General features: G+C 39.6%; 1 protein-coding gene across 2 annotated transcripts; it reads right to left on the bottom strand.

Moving 5' to 3' along the window:
• Positions 1-4,354: 4,354 nt before the first annotated feature.
• On the bottom strand, positions 4,355-19,206 carry LOC109483390. 2 transcript variants are annotated; one of them, XM_019786395.1, is made up of 3 exons: positions 18,920-19,206; positions 13,595-13,706; positions 4,355-5,610 (listed from the first exon to the last, which is right to left on the bottom strand). In XM_019786395.1, exons 2-3 carry the CDS (start codon positions 13,634-13,636, stop codon positions 4,777-4,779), a joined length of 876 nt encoding a protein of 291 aa, XP_019641954.1. In that variant the 5' UTR covers positions 13,637-13,706; positions 18,920-19,206; the 3' UTR covers positions 4,355-4,776. The 2 variants fall into 2 exon arrangements, with proteins under 2 accessions (XP_019641954.1, XP_019641955.1); XM_019786396.1 differs by lacking the exon at positions 18,920-19,206 and adding an exon at positions 14,272-14,377.
• Positions 19,207-19,466: the final 260 nt, after the last annotated feature.

The raw sequence follows: 19,466 nt of genomic DNA, 5'->3' as shown, positions 1-19,466 counted from the left end.
CAAACTTTTTTTGGCAACTTTCATATTAATCTATTATCCACTTTTCATATTCTTCATCTCAACATCAATCCACAATGAACGGATTTGGTACGTTTTCCAACAGAACTTTAGGTCATTGTGGATTGGGTACCGTGTGTAAAGCGAACCACATACACACTTATATGTGGCCCATATGGCGTGGTCGCATTCATCGTAGGTCGTCGTACGATTTTAATTTCGTGGTACGACCATCGCACGACGTATTGGCCCTGGTCCGCCCTGGGAAGAGGTAAGCAATAGTACACGCACGAATTGTTGTATTTTCAACACCAGTACGTCCCCGTTCCTTATCACCTATATTTATCATGTAGCCATGCTCCACACTTCGGAAGTCGCTCCTCTTGAGAAGGTACAAACATCTGGCCGGTCTCCATGGTGACGGCGTGTTAAGGGCGTGATTTGACGTAAACGGAAGTACTCACGAAACATGATTCCTGTTCCCGTTTTTTTCTGAACTGACATTGGTAAACTTTAAATATCAGCAAAAATAAGCCAGTGTAAGTGAATATATATATATACATAAGACACAAATGTCACACAGACGATTAATGGAATGTGTCACAAGACATAAAGGTTGTTTTATCACTGCTGTATCAATGACATCGGTTGCGTTAAATGGCAGAGTGCGTTAAATAGGTTAGCGAAGACGAGATTGAGAGGTCACGGGTTCGATTCCTTGCATTCCAGGATAGACGTAGTGTCCTTGGAAAAGTCACTCAGCACGACTTTCCTCACTCCACCCAGGGTGTAAAATGGGTTATTGACTTCTTGGTCGGTGAGGCAACAGACATGCTGTGAGAGGAGAGGGACGGGGTACCGCCTTCCAGCACCGGTACCGTGCCCTAGACACCGTTGATGAACAGTCTACTGCCCCAAAAAAATATAGGACCTTTATGTTCACCGATATTGGAGTGAAAATCTATCACAGCCAACTGTATCAGATGGGAATTTCAAAAAGACAAATTAACAAAAGAATTTATCAAGATATTAAAACAGCGCGTTCTTACACGATGGAGATGGCGAGGAAATCTTTGCAGCAAATAACTTTGTCAAAATATGCGTTTAATAAAATTTGAGTATCTTTCTTTGGTGCTATTTTAGCACAGTTGAAAAATGTTAATCTTAGATACTCCAAGAAGACAGGCTTCACGCTTAAAAACATAATTTCTGCCACATAATTATAGTTTAAACATTTAGAAATCGCCGGGACTTGTAGTTAGCAGATGGTGGTTACCAAAAAGGGACGTTTGGTCATGGCAATGACATGAAGCTTAATATAATATTATTAATGAACGCGGGAGATAAATTTGTTTTCTACTTCCATCGCCCTTTATCTGTATCTACACATCCTGCATTTGATGTAACCGCACGCATATGTACAATGGTTGTCACTCTGGCCTGGTCGGGCTTTGATATACAGGTGCGGTAAATCCTGGTCTCGGTAGTTCGTCATAATCCTTGGCTTATGAACGGTGATAAATCATCGAACCTGCCGGGCCTGCACGGCGGGGGACCGGCACATCCTGGTCAGGGGACAGGGACGCAGGTGTGGAGGGGCTCCGTGGAATATTTTCAAAGAAGCTCGGTGAAAAAGTTTGAAAGGGCCTCGGTGAAACATTTTTGAACAGGCTCAGTGCAACATTTTAAAGAAGTTCAGTTTAACATGTTTAATGGAGTTCTGTGCAACAGTTTTATAGGGCCTCGGTATAACGTTTTTAAATGGGCTCAGTGCAACATTTTAAAGAGGCCCAGTGCAACGTTTTAAGAGGCCCAGTGCAACATTTTTAAAGGAGCTAAGTGCAGCATTTTAAAATAGCTCAGCAGATCAGTACAGCATTTAAAATGGGCTCTAGTTCTGCAACATTTTTAAGAGGTTCAGTGTAACATTTTTAATTTGGTGGAGATAAGTGCAACATTTTATCAAAAGGGCTCAGTAGATCAGTGCAACATTTTAATGTGGGTCAATTGAAGGGTAACAAGTTTTGCCGTGAAATTGCTAAAATGTCAGATATCTAAATTTATTCAGCTGATACGAAATATCAATTCCTAGGTCTTTTTGCATTATTTTGGTACTTGAAAAGAGCCCAAAAGATGGCTGTAAACCAACGTCCGAGCACTTTTGAAGACACACTTTTGTAACTATTGCAATTCTTCTCTCTCCAAATATCGTCTTACAATAGGGCAATCGAGATTCAAGAAATGATGTTTTCAGAAACCAGACTTTTTAAATCGTCCTGAAAGTCGCCATGAACCCCTTTGACATCCTTGCAGACGTTGACAGCCAGAGGGATCATGGGGCATTTCATGTTCCCGGTGCTCGAGGTAACACGGTCATGGGGCAGGTGGGCATCATGCGAAATAAGCTTTTGCAATGTCTTGTACTGTATGCATGGTGTGTAGTATAGGATGGTAACGTTTTTCAGAAAAAAATATTATAATTTGTTGCACGATATTGATATAGTCTGATTGGTAATGTAGATATGATCAGACTACTAGGTAGTCGAGTAGAATGCAAGTGCACGATTATAACATTTGACAATGTAAATCAAGTACATCTTGAAGAATATCTACTATGTCCCTTATTCATGATGTATGACGCTGTAATTGAGTTTAAAATTGTGTTGGAATCATTTTTGAGAAACTTTACAGAAGATATAAACAGTCGTTACCTAAATTATCTACAACGACTCAGCTCATACAAACGTAAACTCATGTATGTATAAAGTGGCATGGGTCTGTAGATTTAGTCCTGCACCAATTTTGATAGAATTCAATGTGATTGCTGAACCACATTAGCCTTGCGTGCATACATGTTCATAATCCAATACACGAAATCGATGCACTGAGCAATGACCGACCGTCAAGTCGAATGTAGGTATGATTTTGTAAAAATTCCACTTCTGTCATGATCACAATTTTAAATCACCAATGCAAGAGTTTAAAATGACTAGACGTACATGTAACCTCTTGTAGTGCAGACACATACAAAGGCATGTCCTATCTGGGCATAACTGTGGTGGCAGTGAGTGAATTTGCTCTCATCTCATTGGAATATTTGAATTCTCATTTTACGGCGTCTAATGGCCGAGTGGCTAAGCTAGCAGACACGAGATCGAGAGGTCACGGGTTCGATTCCTGGCATTCCTTGCTAGACGTTGCGTTCTTATGGGAAAGACAGTTCACACGACTTTCCTCACTAGCACTCCACCCAGGATTAAAATGGCTATCTGACGTTGGTTGGGGAGGTAAAAGGCGGTGGAAGGAGAGAGAAGGGTTCCAGTTTGCAATGCCGTGTCCTAGACACAGTGGATTAACAACCTTCTGCCCCTACAGCATCGAAAAGGGAATGACAATATTAAAATTTAACTTACCAGTACGGTTATAACTCGTGTGCAAATCCGTGGCGACTCCACTATTTGCCCTATGTGATTGCTTTAATTATATCCAATTCCACAGTCAGTTGTTGATGACAATTCTAATTACCTACACCGGCAACGGGAGAATTTCTCATAAAATGTCGTAGTTGAAAGCCAAACTCGGAAATTAACTTATTGCCTTCCGCACTTAGTCATCTCAGGACGTGTGTAAAAATGTCATCGCTGAGAATTTATTGGAGAATATTACCTCAAAACTTGGCATCGCTCCGTGGCTCATTGATACCTCATTTATAACTAAAAGCACATTAAAATTGAGAGTGGCAACGAATGGTAAACATCTAATACATAAAAAACTTCCACAAAAACCGCATTAACTCTAAAAAAACATAACTATAAGCATAACTGTAATTCATTTGCTTGTTTAGTTTGTTCCAAAACCATGCCCGTACAAAATAGTTTGAAGCAACTTTTCTCACAATGAAATAAACATCAAACAAAGAAAGAGTGAAAGATAAAGAGCTGGCTACAGTTAGTTAGCTTTGGAAGGAACATAAGGAAAAAACCGCACGGCTATGTTACACAATGGACTAAGAATAAGAATAGGCCGGATAAAGATTGCACACGATCACATATGTCTCCATGGCATTGCACCGCATGCGGCCAGATACATCGAAACAGCACAAAAGCATATTACTGTACGTTACCACACTTTGAGTTAGTCTATTCTATACTTATAATTACATATAGTTACAACCGAGCATACAAAATACTTTCGCATTTCAGATTGCAAGAAGCGAAAGTATCTCTACGTTAAACAACTAGATGTTGAAATTAATCTTTCTGGAATAACTGGATATGAAAATCATATGCTAGGCTAGATACAGAAGAAACGTTGTAAATTTCAGGAATGACAAACTAAAAACTAAACAACAACCTGAGTTTTACAGTTGGGTTCATGATAAGTTACTTGGTTGAAGTGTAGCTAACGTTCTAAACAAAATGTATAGGATGTAGTTTCAATGTTAAAGCATGATAACCAATGGGCAGAGCTTGTAAATTACTTAAGAACTGACCTATCAACAACAACGTAAGGGGACCATCTGGTTTAGACATATCGTTTCAGCTGCTAAGAACTGACACTGGTCCGGCAACACAAATGTACGTAATTTCCAATGACGTGCATTGATTCAATTTATAACTGTCCACACTCTCTATAATGTTCACCTAGTATAACTCCAACTAACAGTCCGACATAGTAAAAAAAAGTACAAAGCACTTGAATGTATTTTACTAGATCCTTGTCGCTAGTCCGCGTTTGTATGTACTTAGCACACACTTGTTCTAACGATGACGACTACCGTTATGCTAGGCGTTCGATGGGGGAGTTCTCGGCGGTGTCCACGCTCATGTCCTCCGGGGAGGACGACTCCCCCTCCCCGCTTACCTCACTTCCACCGACTTCGGTCCAAGTGGCTAACAGGTCGCTAAAGTCTGGTGTGCTGGAGTTGACAAGGCTTACCCGCCCGTCCGAAACTCTCGCGTACGGTTCCTTAAAGAACGAATCCGGCAGCTTTCTCTTCTGCATTGGCACGATGTCTTCAAGACGTGTATCTAGCTTCAGACGTTTCAGTTTCTTGCTTGATTTGATGAGTTTGTTTTCTACGATGTGTTTCTTGAGACCGAATTCGAAGAGGTCTTGCAAGGGGCCAAGCGTGCCGCCCTTTTTGTAGACCCCGTCGCTGCCGCCGTCTTTTCGGGTCTGTTGAGAGTTCGACTTGGCGGTGCCGGAGTCGGCAGAATCGCCGTTCTGAGCGATTCGCAACAGGTCGGCGTAGTACAGTTCCCGACCGGACTTTCCCGACGTGAAGCGATCCTCGTAGATGTCGCACGAGTCCGGGTCGTTCTTTTTTCTGCCGAAGTATTTCTGGATGTCGTTGTTGACCGCTTCCGCGAAGTCGAGCAGCTGTTTGGTCATGTCGCATGCGGGCTCTGCCAGCATCTCGCTCCGAGGAGACTCGGCGTCCTCCCCGGTGTAGGTGGACACGTTGTCGATGTCATCGTCCTCGAGTTCCTCGTCTTCCTCTTCGGACTCGGTGACGTCGTGCATCGGGGCGTCCGAGAATCGCCTGCGGGTGTGGTCGTCCTTCCCATCCGCCCCCGCCTTCACCACAGTACCGGTAGCCATATTCTCATGCTGTTGTTAAACACAAAACGTGCGTGGTGCACAGTGGGTTAATATAATCAATCTATCACAGCCCGTACCTGTCACACAATTAATCAAATAATTGCCCTGCAACCGATGCCCAGCCATTCAAAATATTGGACTCTCTCAAACACGCGCATGCGGACTAAATCTCTATAATTAGAATGGCTGACCCAGTCAACTGAGTTGAAATTTTAACATTAAAATCTTTTTCATAAATATACATATATACAAATGAAATATCACAATAAATTAAAAGTAAATAATGCCACTGTCATACTTATTATGCAATGGTGAATATCAATGTCCAAAATACAAATGATGTTGACAAGTGCTAATTGCTAGGGAATAAAATTGAGAGTGAATATGTAACACACTGCTTGGAAACGGTTTTGTGTTATACGAGTGTTTTAAGCGTCAATCTAGTTTATTGCGTTAAATGATGACAATGAAAAAGTAAATAGGATATATAATATTTTTTCAAACCAGCATATTTCTCATTTGTTTCGTTCCTTGCTTTTACTTTATTTTGTCGAATAAGTGTCACAACCTTCTCTTTCCTGTCATTAGAAGGGCATATAGTAATCTTTTTACCTCTTGGTAGGCAAACGTCTAATTAAATCCCTGAATTACCAGTCTTAATTAGAAATGTAGATAGTAGAATGCATATGAAGCAATTGGCCTCCAAAGCTTTTCTCCTTTGTTGATTACGGTCTGGTCACATTCGTCATAAGATCTTTGTACGGTCGCAAGCTGATAGCATTTGTGGGATATTCGTAAATTAGTCTTACGAAATTTACCTGTTCTGTTATATAGACCATATCTGATCATTGTCGGCCGTTTCTGTCGACGTCCCAGCCTACTAGCTTGGAAATCTCAACATATCGTACGGCCACGGCAATCTACGACGAACGTGGCCAGTGCGCGAATGTTGAGCTCGAGGGTAAAGTTAAATGTTTAATGCATCTTCACTATTTTTGCATTTGAATTTTAGTCATGTCTTCTGTTGACACGTATTTAAGGCATTATTTTGTTGTATTTGTACATTAAAGAAAGCATTGGACAATCCTGGCTTAAAGCTCAATTTGATTCGTATGGTATGGCTTCAGAAACGTCTAATTTAACACATCCAAAACGTCAGTAATTGTGAAAAAAAATTAAGAGTCATTATTGGTATACCGGTAGAAGATCTGTTACGCTGTACAATTTGTGCAAACGTAGAAACTATACTATGGAAACCTGTAGGAGGTTACATAAAATTGAAAAACATATGGGATGGATAAGTCAAGTACCCTCTGGATAGGTTAAGCGGGAATGCCAATATCGCTATCCAGAGCAGTCAGAAAAAGTCATTATCGGTTGTAGAGCTGTGTCTATATACACATCACAGAAATATACATAAATACCATACATGCTGTAATAAAAAAATGGTTCTAGGAATGATCTGTTTGGTGCAATACGTAGGAGAAATGAAGTTACATGTACGCCACAGATTCAAATTCCCTCCAACGCGAATATGCTAAAATATTGCTATATTTGTATTTTTTCTTGCTTTTAGTTTCATAAAAAATACATTGCATTAACTAAGGGAATATGCAACGGAGATTTCATTAGTAATCTGAATAACCATCACGATACAAGCCAAAGAAAAAATGGAAAAAAAAGTCCCTGCACTTCACCATAGGGGGCGCTGGTACAGTACGTTTGCCCACTAGTGGACATAATCCCCATTCAATACACTGACCCGTGTTTAGCCAGTCGTTAAATGTGGTTTATTCCCGCCCGAAATTGGCTCAACCATCGCAAAAACGTCGCCTGGGGTGATACAAATGACTTCTTAACGACGGTATCTCGGCTATTTTTGAAAGCTGCTTTCCGGACACTCGGAAAAGGGTGGACGAGGCTGTATAGAGAAGTCATCTCCGGGCCGGATGGCGATGTTGAAACACAAAAGCGAGCGACTCTTAATGTTTCTATACTTATGCTAGAACGGTAGGAGGTTTCAGCTGAATACATCAAGCAAATGTATCACATTTACACATTAATTTTCAAATCCTGGTCACATTTATCGTACCATCGTCGTACGAACGCAAAGTGAGGGCATTTTATTTTATTTTTTAATTTTGCAAGTGTCGAAGACGAATTAGCTGTTTTTAAAAGAAAGGCTTCCATTGATGCTTGTCTGTGGTTGATTCTGTCACAAAATTCTTTGAAATCTAATTAACATAAGATGACAATATCGTGCGACGATCTACGACGAATCTTACGACTTCGTAAGGAATGGAAATACTATTCATCAAGATCTCGAAGAGAATCCTAATATCTAAATCCTAATACATGTACCAAACGAACCCAACTGATAATGCTACACATATGGTTAGCGGCGTGGTCACATTCCTAGTTGGTCGTCGGACGATTTTTGTAGAATTTTAAAGCAGGCTGTGACCGAGCCAACTGCCGACACGGATCCAACAGCCTTTTCCGTGGCAAGACAGCTGAATTTTTAAGAGCACACGGTTAGCTATCCCAGGAATATCTTCAGTCTGCGATCTAATTACGATGATAAGGCGTATGTAACAAGATCCTAAGTTATATAGTGTGACATTGCCATTACAGTAAATGGTGCAGTGATTAGCCAAAATTATGCCTGAAAACAATACGACCCGGTAGGAGAGTTGTGAGTAATCAGTACCGTTATTTGTAGGTGAAAAAAAATTAAAATTTCATTTTTCCTAATCGTTCCGGAAGCGTTAATAAAATGCATTTTCGATTGGGATATGTTGGAGAAGGGAAACGGACATAGTGTCATAAATTCTAACCTTTAGCAGGCTCTTTTGAAAAATATTTTCAAACGGAGAAATCTATAACTGTGCACATGCATGGGTCAAGATGATATGCATGTTATAATTTTTACAGTAAACCAAAATATAATAAAATGTGTAACAAATGCCATAATTTACTTTAGAAAGGCAGCAAAACATTGGAAAGCAGTTTTGATCACTGACAATGCCCCTATTATTCGCCGAGAACAATGTGACGATATTTTTGGTATGATTGACATGCATAAAACAAACAGTTGATAAAATATTTCACAAGTATTTACAAGCCACTTGGATACAACATCGATTCCTACTGATTAGGCATATCTTTTTTGCTGCCCTTGCGTTCACACGTGTTAGGGCTGGGCACACCCATAGTACGATAGGTTTGCGTATCCAAGACAATCTTCCGACAGTCTTTTTTAACGGAAAATGATGTCGTGAAGCCTTGCAATTGATAGCAGTTCTGTCATAACATACGTAGCTTACGACAAAATACGACAGAAAGAAATGGTGCAAGGCAGTATTCTACCCAGGCTGGAATTTTCCCGTCAACTAAATTTTGTTGGAGTGCAAAAGCTCCCCCCAGGATAATTTTGAAATTTTACTGACTCTCTCAAAGGCTGTTTCCTGTATTTTAGGGACACACGTTGATTTTTTTCTGTTTGTCATGAGCGCCGAAATTCCGTCAAATGACAGAAAGACGGTAGACGTAGTCTCCATCATACTCTTTTGCAGGCTGAATGAATAGTAGAAATAGGCCTGAAAATGAATATAGCTGGCTAGGAGAGTTAGCCGGCAATAGAGGAACTTCGGGTCCAATATACCTAACTTCCCTGTCCAGTTACATTCAATTTTAGGTCGATTTGTACTATTCATTCAGCCTGTAAAGGAATTTGGTGGAGACTATAAGACGACTACTGGCTAGACCACTGGTGAAAGAATGTCAGCGTGTCTTCACATGGTGTTAGACGGCCTACCTCCACCCTCGTCAGGCGATGGACAAAGTACGCACCGTTGCTAGGACCGGGGGCCGCAGAGCACACACCGGACATATCGCTGACTAATACCACGGGACAAAGTTCTCTTATACCTCAGAAATCTTAAGATATAATTTTATTGTACTGCATTGTTGGATAGAAATAATGTTGCTGTTGGTGTAGATACAATGAACTTGGAAATATGTCATACATTTGTAAAGTAAAAGCAACTTTTTCTGAAAACCACGACAAAAGAAAATAATAGATAGAAAAACGTGTGGATGCTTTTTCTTGTTATATATTTTCCCATATTAAATATTCAATGATTTGCTCCATCGTAAAATTGCACGATTTAATTTATAGCCTGCAATAGTTGTCTGTCAGATGATGTATTTAATTTCAACGAAAATACGGTCTATGATATTTACACATACATTAACATCTAAGCATTCTTTTTATTTTAAATATAGCCAGGGGAAACTAACAACACTTGTCACATTCCTAAAAGGCATTAGCCACTCTCTATTCTTTTTCCTAATTCAACTTTCTTATACAAACTGTGCATCATGCGACATGAGAATATTGTACCCACACATTGTACTAGGATGGTGGTGATAAAAATATATTGTGCGTTTCTTGAGTTGTGTGGATTTGGAAAAGGATGATCTAATCTTGATTGGTACATGCCAAAAATGCCATGTTTCTTACAGCTATGATATAAAATGCCAGCCAAATCGGCCAATCTCATTCCACAGACGGTCGGTGAGACTCCGCTTGTATTTGTCGTAAGATCGTCGTACGATAGCAAACAGATACATTTTCAGGATGGTTGTGCATGCGCCGTACAAAATCCAGCTGTACGTCTTACTAAGAAGATTCTATCTTAGATCCTTGTCGGCGGATGGTTCTGTCACAAATTAGTCGAAAATTCGGCGACATCAAGATCGTACGACGGCCTACCACACCATACTGGCTACTGCCCAATGTAGCCTGACCCTTACAACCGCTACCCGACATGACCTGTTTACTCTCACGGGATACCTTACTGTCGGTCTGCTGTCGGGGAACGGGTTCCCAAAATGCGGTCGTCGTTACGCACGATTATGAGGACAACACAACCAGGTAACATCCGAATTCTCCAAGCCTCATGGTATCGCTTGGGACACTGCATACGTGTTAGATGTGTGGCTGCTTCTCAAATATGTTTACTGGGTACATTTGGGTTGTAGTATGAAGACTCCTGAACTGAAAGCTTTGTGCGAGTCTGTTTGAAGATTGTAACACTATAGAACTCGTGTCAAAACATATAAATCGTAACACCACCAGAACCTGTGCCAAAACAACGAAATATTGCTTCAACAAAACATCCTGATGCATCCACATGCCCTTCATTTGGTTTCATCAATCAAGTTAGTTATTTGCAAAATAGACTACTGGATATCAGAAATGCTACATTCTTAGGCGCTTATACCTGATAAGAGGTGTTTAATCCGGTTTAATCCCACTTTTCTTAATTAGTTTATTTTCGCAAGCGTGGGGGCTTGTTCGACAAGATGTTGGTCAAATTTATTCGCCGCTATTTTACACGATTGTTGATCGTTCAGTAATCTTATTACACAACAAAAGACAGCAGGACAATTGTGATTGGAGGGATAATAACTTAATTATACAGCTACCCAGTAGGTTTTCACATACTGTAAAACGTGCAACTTTCGCACTTGTTTTATTTTCGAGATGTCTCCTTTACCGTTGATTTGGGAATTTTCCTCTCTTGTAATACTACGTGCTTTAGCCATATCATGCTCAGGCACGATTCTGGATAGTCCACATGTATACATGTATCCCGAATGATGCTTGGGGCAAATCGACGTTCTTGAATTCATACAGATTACCCCAAACCCATTCAGACATAGAATGACATAGTCATGGTTCTGGATACTATAATTATGGTAATACATAATTCAAGACACCATAGACCCCAACAACGCGAAAGTTTCAAGAGTTACAGTAGTGTACGTTTCGAATTATGAATAATTACCACCACATGAATTTTATGGTTTCTTTTATGAATTTCTGTCATCTCGATTTTGGGATCTTCCTATGCATCTTATTGACAGCAATATCCCCAATAAGTTGAAATTTCTATGACATGAAAATTTCAAACATATTTTGCAACTAGCTTGCGATTAGCAAAATTATGGCATAAAAGCTTTCAAATTTTACTCCTTTATACGTAATTTATGAATGCTTGCAAAGTATATTTCAAACTTCATATAAAGCAAAATATACCACCTTAGATATTCTGTTACTTTAGTTTAATTTTATTCTTCTTGTAAATGTGGTTTGATTTCGCCATTAATTTTTACCAGTACCCACAACACGGGGTCACACCGAGGTCACCAATGATCACTTGAAACTTACACCGTTTTCAATCCACTCAAAACCTTCAATATATACTCAAGTATGGAGAAACAATAAATCCACCGGTATAAAACGGTTTGAACGATTTCATTATAGTTCTATTTTGAAGAAAAGAACGACTATTGGTTATTTTTGCAACAGGGTATCGAGGAGGATTATTTGCTTGACCTGTGTTCACTGGTGCTTATTCTGTGTGCTTGAGTTTGGGCCATATCTGGTTCTGTACGAGTTTATATGTACAAGGGGCCGCCGGGTAGGAAGTCACCAAACCACACAATTTATCCGCCCCATCTTAAAAAGCTGTAAGTGTTTATGCATCCTCTCTACACAGCAACGATACTAAAGTACATTTCTAGGCATGTAGTTCCCATCCTGTTTATGTTAACTCGAGCGCAACGTGTCAATTTGTTGCTACCCAGATCGGGAAAAATAGCCCCAAATTTCGGCGGTTGCTTGCTAAACCGGCCAAACATAAGCCCCCAGTTGTCACAACATGGGCTAAATGGGCAGCAAACAATTTTAGCTGTGGACACAGGACGGCGCAGCTGTGGAGGTTTATGGTTGGATCGCTTACAAGTGTGTTGAATGATATGAGGAACATTCTGGTAACGTCCACTGTTCACCAGTGTTTTAATTTAATATGCAAAAGTTATCCAACGGATGGTTAACGTTTTGCATTTTACGAAAATACGGTTCAAGGGCTAAAGACAGAATCTATCCTATGGACGATACAAATAAAATGTTACAGCTTTACAAATTACTGGCCAGAAATATTTTGGTAGTCTCTGCCGTCCACTGGCAAGTTATTATTTATATGTGTAGTTATCTAGCTGCCAGTTAACGTTCTACATTTCAAAAATATATACGTGTGATAAATATAGTCAGAATCTTTTCATTGATTATAGCATAATGAAATACCTTACAGATTACTTGGGTATTTTGGTAATGTCTACCGTCTGCTAACTATTTGAAAAGTAGCTGAAAAGCGGCGGCTACTAGCTGAATGGGCTATCCAGACGTTTTGTGATGTGATAAATAATTGTAATATTTTAATACTTACAAGTTACCGAACGGTTAGCTAACGTTCTATGTTAAAATGTATCCGTTTGATATAATAAAGCCAAAATCTACCTCATTGATATTAGGAATAATAAGATACATACAACTTACATTGTATTCGACATTGTATAAATGCAGGTATGGTATAGCAAAATCTGTTCAGCGCTGCAATGTTTAATGCTAGGCATCGGTTGAGTAAAATCCACATATATACAAACCTAAGTCTCGGGAATAAAAATACACATCGGTATCAATGGAATTAAATTCGTGTATTATAAAGTGTATTATAGCATATGGACTGCTGGCAAAGTCATTCCCATTCAATATAGACATACGTATAATTCTAAACTAAAAAAATTCGGCCGTAACATTTGAACAAAGTATAACACGACATACATTACATGTATACGATAATATATATATATATATATAAAAGCTGTAATAAAATACTGCAGCGTAACTGTGTGTATTATATCTGATGTATTTATACACATTTTAAAAGCATGAATGTAGCGCTCGTTTCTTTGAAATATCGGAGAATTAAGTTCAAGCGCAAAGAAAAATCAAGGAACACATTGTCTGAAATATGCAACTCTGGATTTCTCGCATACTACCCCCCCCCCCATGCACACACACACACACACACAGTTTATAATCCAGGATCTGATAACTACAGATAATGTCGTTATGACTCACCTGGGTAGAGTAACCGAGGGGTTGGAGTAAGCACACGGCCATATGTGTCCGCTGGGTGCGTGGGTGTCAGATTCTTGTCTCTGCTGAGCTTTGCTGAACGCTAACTTGGGAACTGTAGCAAAAAGAAAGAAAAACATGCTCTTCTAATACTATAAAGCGCCAAAAAGTATAATTTCATAGGTACTGGTTTGATCACATTTGCCGTAGGTAATACGATTTTGTAGATTTTTTTTTTCAACTGAAGCAACCGCCGACAAGACGACATGACGACTGCTGGATATTGTGGACACGTGTACGATTATCCAAAGAATGTTCACCAGTTTCCGATCGTACGACGTACATAACTAGTCTCTGTACAGATCTAAAAGAAATGCCTAACCAAAACCAGTGGCCAGTGTTGGTAAGCAGAGACAGTTGGTAAGCCGGGTTAAGTCAAAGCAGATTATTCTTAGACCATTTTAGACAATAATACAACGCTGAAATAAGAAAATAAACTTTCGCCGGTAGTAAAATAGTAAAAAATTAAGTGTTCATATATAATATCTTGCAAAACAGAATAGTGCACACACACACATACACACTAAACAAAAAGGATAGTTTAAGATACCACAGCAATGAATGTTATGCAAAGTAGCAATGTATATATGCAAAGCCTTCTTGAAAAATCGTTTGAGTACCTTGCAGAGGCTAAAACCGTTGTTTCACCACAAGCCCCGTTTACAATGTAATCACTACAGCTAGTGCGCCTACAGCGGATTAGTCCACTGATCTTTTATGGAGACCCAGAGGTCGGCATGTTGATTTCAGGCCCGGGTAAAGAAAAACAAATTAGAATACTGAAGTGTGATTGGTCAACAAGGCGATGAAGTCATCGCGGCGTCGATAGTGATCGGGTCTTGACCCCACTCTTTCAATCAAAAGGAATACACATTATTCACATCCTGTTAAAAAGCAATGAGTATCATAATGTCTGGGCGGTACATTAGGTGACGGTTTATTTGAAGCCATTGTTTCCCGAGCAGTCGACAGGTAAACATGCGGTAAACAAAAGTTGTTTGACTACCTGGGACGGTTCACAGGTCTGTTACCACACACACGAGTGGCAGGAACCGTGCCTATCTAGTTCTGTGTCTGAATGGGTAAGGGTTAAGATCAGGCACGGTTCTGGATAGCACTTGGACAGTCACCTGTCGTGGTAACGCATCATCTGTTTTCTGCCTTCTTTCCTTTGTCAAAGTCTTAGTATCGTCGAAAAGTTACCAAAAAAAAAAAGAGAGAAGAAAATAGTTAGGAAAACTATTGTCTCTTCTGTCTAGTCTTTCTTCTTTTTTTATTTTGTTCTGCCCCAGTTAAAAAAAAGGGGGGGGGGAGTCTCCGCGCATCTAAGAACATAGATTTGCTCTAGACACGGTTCTGGGTGCACATGGGCTATCCAGAACCGTGCATGGTTTTGGATAGAGCACGGTTCTGGATAAAACACTGGGCACCAGCCGTCAACAATGATTGCCGTGGAATAGACAATCATTACAGATATATTTGGACACTCTTTGAAATATTTATGACCCTACTTCAGTTGTGTCAAATGGGTAATAAAGAAAACAGGTGGTTATCAGTAGGGTGAGACAATAAGATAGAGGAAATATATTGCAGTGTTGATAAGGAGAATCATTAACGTTGTGTCTTTGCAATTGTCGCGTGTCAAAAGTGTGTTTCGTTTCTACCTCCATGGTTTTTACTTTGCTTGCGTATATCGTATTTATACCTTAAAGAAGAATAGTACTAATATCATAGTAATAAAAGTAATTGGTGTTTATTGTTCAGCTTTACTAACTACTTCGTACGGTAAATGACCACAGGTAACGGGGGTAAGGTGAAATGTACAGATTACATTACTTTTCAATTACCCATATGATCACTGTGGTCTTCCTGGTGCGTGGAGGCTGAATGGACAAAACTCTGTTTTTCATATGTTACTTCCAATATATTCTTGAAAAAAAAAAGCCTTTTGTGTTTAGGACTAAATTGATGTATGCCTAACTTAATGTATAAAGTTAAAATCTCCATGAACATAAAATCCTATTAATGTTGTTTTTTTTTCATTTATTTTTTAGCAAAGCTCATTCCAAAATGTAAAAGTATTCAAATTTGATAACATGGTTTCTTTTAGTTTCATTTAGATCTCAATTAGGCATATATCCTATTCGTTCTTGAGTGAATGAAAATAAAATTATACAAATATAGCAACTGAAAAAAATGCAACAAAATATACATTTTTTAGATTTAAAACATTAGAACATTAGAGGATATTTATGCGGCTATTCTTACATAAACACTTTGTTGTGAAGAAATGCCAGAGGTTGTCCGAAGTGCTTTTGAAGTTTTGGCAAGCTCGCATATATACACTTGTCGAATTAGTTAATAGATACAATATCCTATATTCTTTGTATTAGGGTCTAAAAATAACATGGCATGACATGTCCACTGAACTTTTATGAACTCAGCCCTAAATTTTTGCGGTTATTGCACGTTAATGATTTTAGGAGCTGTGAAAAGAATATACAGCCGCTCCTGTATGGTTTCGGATGGTCACCGAGAGGACATAGGGGTCACCGAGCGGTCAGCCATTGTCCGGGTCCGGAAGCTTGGTACAGTGTGTTAACGCTTTGCGGTCAATTAAATGGTGTAAAAGGTAACACCCTGACGGGGAACATGCAATCGTTTGTTCAAGGTTTCAATACAAGGTTTGTTGTGTAGAAGTTTGTAGCACTGAAAGGTGGCTTGAAACGTCAAAAGGTTTTTACTCTACAAAAGCAATCGTGGGATTTTCAAAAAAGATTAGCTATGTGTAATAAAATAACGCACATATGCAGTGTCAGTCACCACATTTAGGTTATAGATCTTTTCATGTACGCTACTTGATTAGTTTATATTATTTTAGAAACGTATAAAACAGAAGAGGGTATATGGTAAGGCATACTGGAGTATTTTGAGTGGACTTAGTCAGCATTCTATCATGAAATTCAGCATTCGTATTTTATATGGTTTATTCACGTACAATGTTTTCTTACACTATACAAGTAGATATTGTCATGGTAGATGTTTTAGCAATTTATCAGATTATCTAGCACAGCTCATGATAGGACAAAGGACCACAACAATCCTTAGTAACATCCAATGACCTGCATCCTCTTACCCGTTGTGTCCCTATGAGGGACAATAGGCGCTGGTATCTTAGGACTATAGCAACCTGTTTAACAAGTATCTTAGTGATAAACATTGTGTTCTAGTCCTTTTGTAAACAAGTTCTATTTAGTTCTTCTAAGACAAACTAGTTTTACTAAAACATAACTGGAAAATATTACACGTATTACACATGTCAATATTATAATCAGTGAATGAAAAAATGATAACGGTACGGTGTTTATGTAGCAAGGCCTTGACTTACGAAATCATTCAATATCTCCCCTTTTTACAACATTACATTCATGGCATTCGATCTGATTTTTTTATTGGTTGAAATGCGCATATTTAGACAAAGTAGTAGATTAGGATCCTATCTCATTAGAATATGTACCTATAACTTACATGTTTATATATCAAGCCCTTGGTTTCTGAAATCATTCAATATATGTTGTTTACAACATTGAGTGCATTCATGGTATTCGAACAGAATTTAGTGAATAGTTTTCGGTATATTTATACAAACACGTAGATTGCACAGCCGACTCTTAGTGGTCTTATTTTCCCAAACTTGCCAAGTTAAAAAGGTCCAGCCCCACAATAGTCACAAAAACGGCCAACTTTTGCAAGATCAGTATCAAAACCTTCAACGATAAGGTTCCACTTCAGATGACTGATCGTTCAGGACTAATATTTGCATATATTCAGTGTATGGCAAAATGAGTGACAAGTTGGTATGGAATGCGCCAAAGTTGGTCGCCAACAGGCGAGTGTACACTTTTGTATCTGTGCTCTATCTCCTTCTCCACTTAGTCGATCAGGAAAACAATTCTGCCCTTATCAACCAGACTTCTCCGGGACTTCCTATATTTAGGCGGAGCTGTCGCTCACCAACTGATGTCTGTTATCAATTCAATTAAAATGTATGCAAGGGCGGGAACGCTACTTAACGGTATCCAGGCACGCCGGTTAGAGATGTTTTAACATAAAGACAGATGCTTTAGCGGGGGGAAAACTTTCACAGGGTTAACCAAGGGTCATGGGGAGAGTTTTGGTGACTGTTAAGTTGGGAATGTCCATGTGTGTGTGGTCCATCTACGGAACTGTATTGTGTGGGTGCTACGCCGCCATCATGGCTCTTTAGCACAACGCCTGGTGGTTGGAAACGCGGGTTAGGGTCGTATCTCGGCACTCAACGGTGGAAAGTAACGTCGGCCAGCCTTAAGAGCTACAACACTGACGCTAAACCACCTCTAATGTCGCACTGTATGCCCGTGAATTGTGGCAACACATCACCACAGCCTATAGGTGCAAAAATAACAATCTGTTGCAAACATTAAGATGTAAATTGCACGGTATATACCAGTATACAAGCTATAGTGCTGTGTTTATTTGTTTCTACACCTGTTCAACGTTACATCTCCTGCTACATACGCAAGTACAGAAATCATATATTCCTTTAACGTCTTAATCAGTTTATGGCGATACTTTTAGCATCTCTTACGCTCTGGAAAGGGTCATTGCGGTGTTGTAATTACTATATAAACATCTTTAACAACGTCGTCCCTTTTAGTGGGCCGTTTGGAGGTGTTCAAAGTCCCGGTGTGTGAAGTACCATTAAAACAACAACCATCTACATGGCCTCATAAAGCTACAAAATATCTTCTAATTTCTGTTAACGAAAGCACTAAGTAAGCTTTATATTGAGTGACTGTCATTGAATAGATACAAGTGACAGCTGTGTGGTCTTCTACGTGTCGAAGGTAAACATGGAAGAAACACTTTTGTACACTACTTGCCTCTTCGAAAATTGGCCTTTTGAGTCTCAATATACGGTAGGCTTTATGTGCATATTAAGAATACGGAACTATCATAGCCGAAAATTATTGCGGTATTATCAAGAAAAGAAGGGCAAATATGGATTGATATTGTCCGAAAATATATATTACAAAAATGCAATGCCAGTTACTTGAGGATCTACATAATAAAAATAATCTTTTTTAAGAGTTTGGAAAAGAGGAAGGAAAGAAAATGTTCTTGTGGGCCCAACGGAAAAGAATTCTATATGTAGGGTATATCATATCAAAAGGAAAACAGACATACATGTTGACATGTTTTATGCGTGATTTGGACTCAAGCACTCACCTGTCAAGTGTTCTCAGCACGTGGTGTGTATGGGAGACCGGGACACTGCAGTCAACCTACCGGCAACAGACGCTCATCCAATGCCAGAGAATACAGGCAGATTCCACGGTGAACCTACCGGCAGCAGTGCACCTCAGCTGTAAGACGGGAACATGGCTAGCCGGGCAGTTCTTATTTGCAAGCGGCCGTTTACTCGCTAACAAAAGGCTTAGCGTTCGGGGACGACCTTTAGAACCCGTATACGTGCGCGGGTGTCAACAAGCGGCGGGCAAACAAACCCGGGCGGGCGGCAGTGTGTGTGTGTTCGCCCCCGATCGTGCAGCAACTGGTTTACCGTAACACTAGACTAAAGGGTTCCTCTTTCACGTTAATAATTTTATATGTAAAGCTTTCGATTGTTATCACACATCCTTTATATACAAAGTTTACGTTAGAGCATGGATGTGCGTAACAGGAATATACTTTATAGGACAGTGAAGACGCCCCCTAGCGGATTTTCTCGCCTGCAGGACCGTAAGGTTGCGACGGGCGCGCGGGGCCGCGTGGG

This window comes from Branchiostoma belcheri, unplaced genomic scaffold (genome assembly GCF_001625305.1).
Source record: "Branchiostoma belcheri isolate BF01 breed outbred unplaced genomic scaffold, Haploidv18h27 scaffold64, whole genome shotgun sequence".
Lineage (NCBI taxonomy): Eukaryota > Metazoa > Chordata > Leptocardii > Amphioxiformes > Branchiostomatidae > Branchiostoma > Branchiostoma belcheri.
Note: the sequence above shows the minus strand (reverse complement) of the source record. Positions and strands in the feature narration are given on the sequence as shown.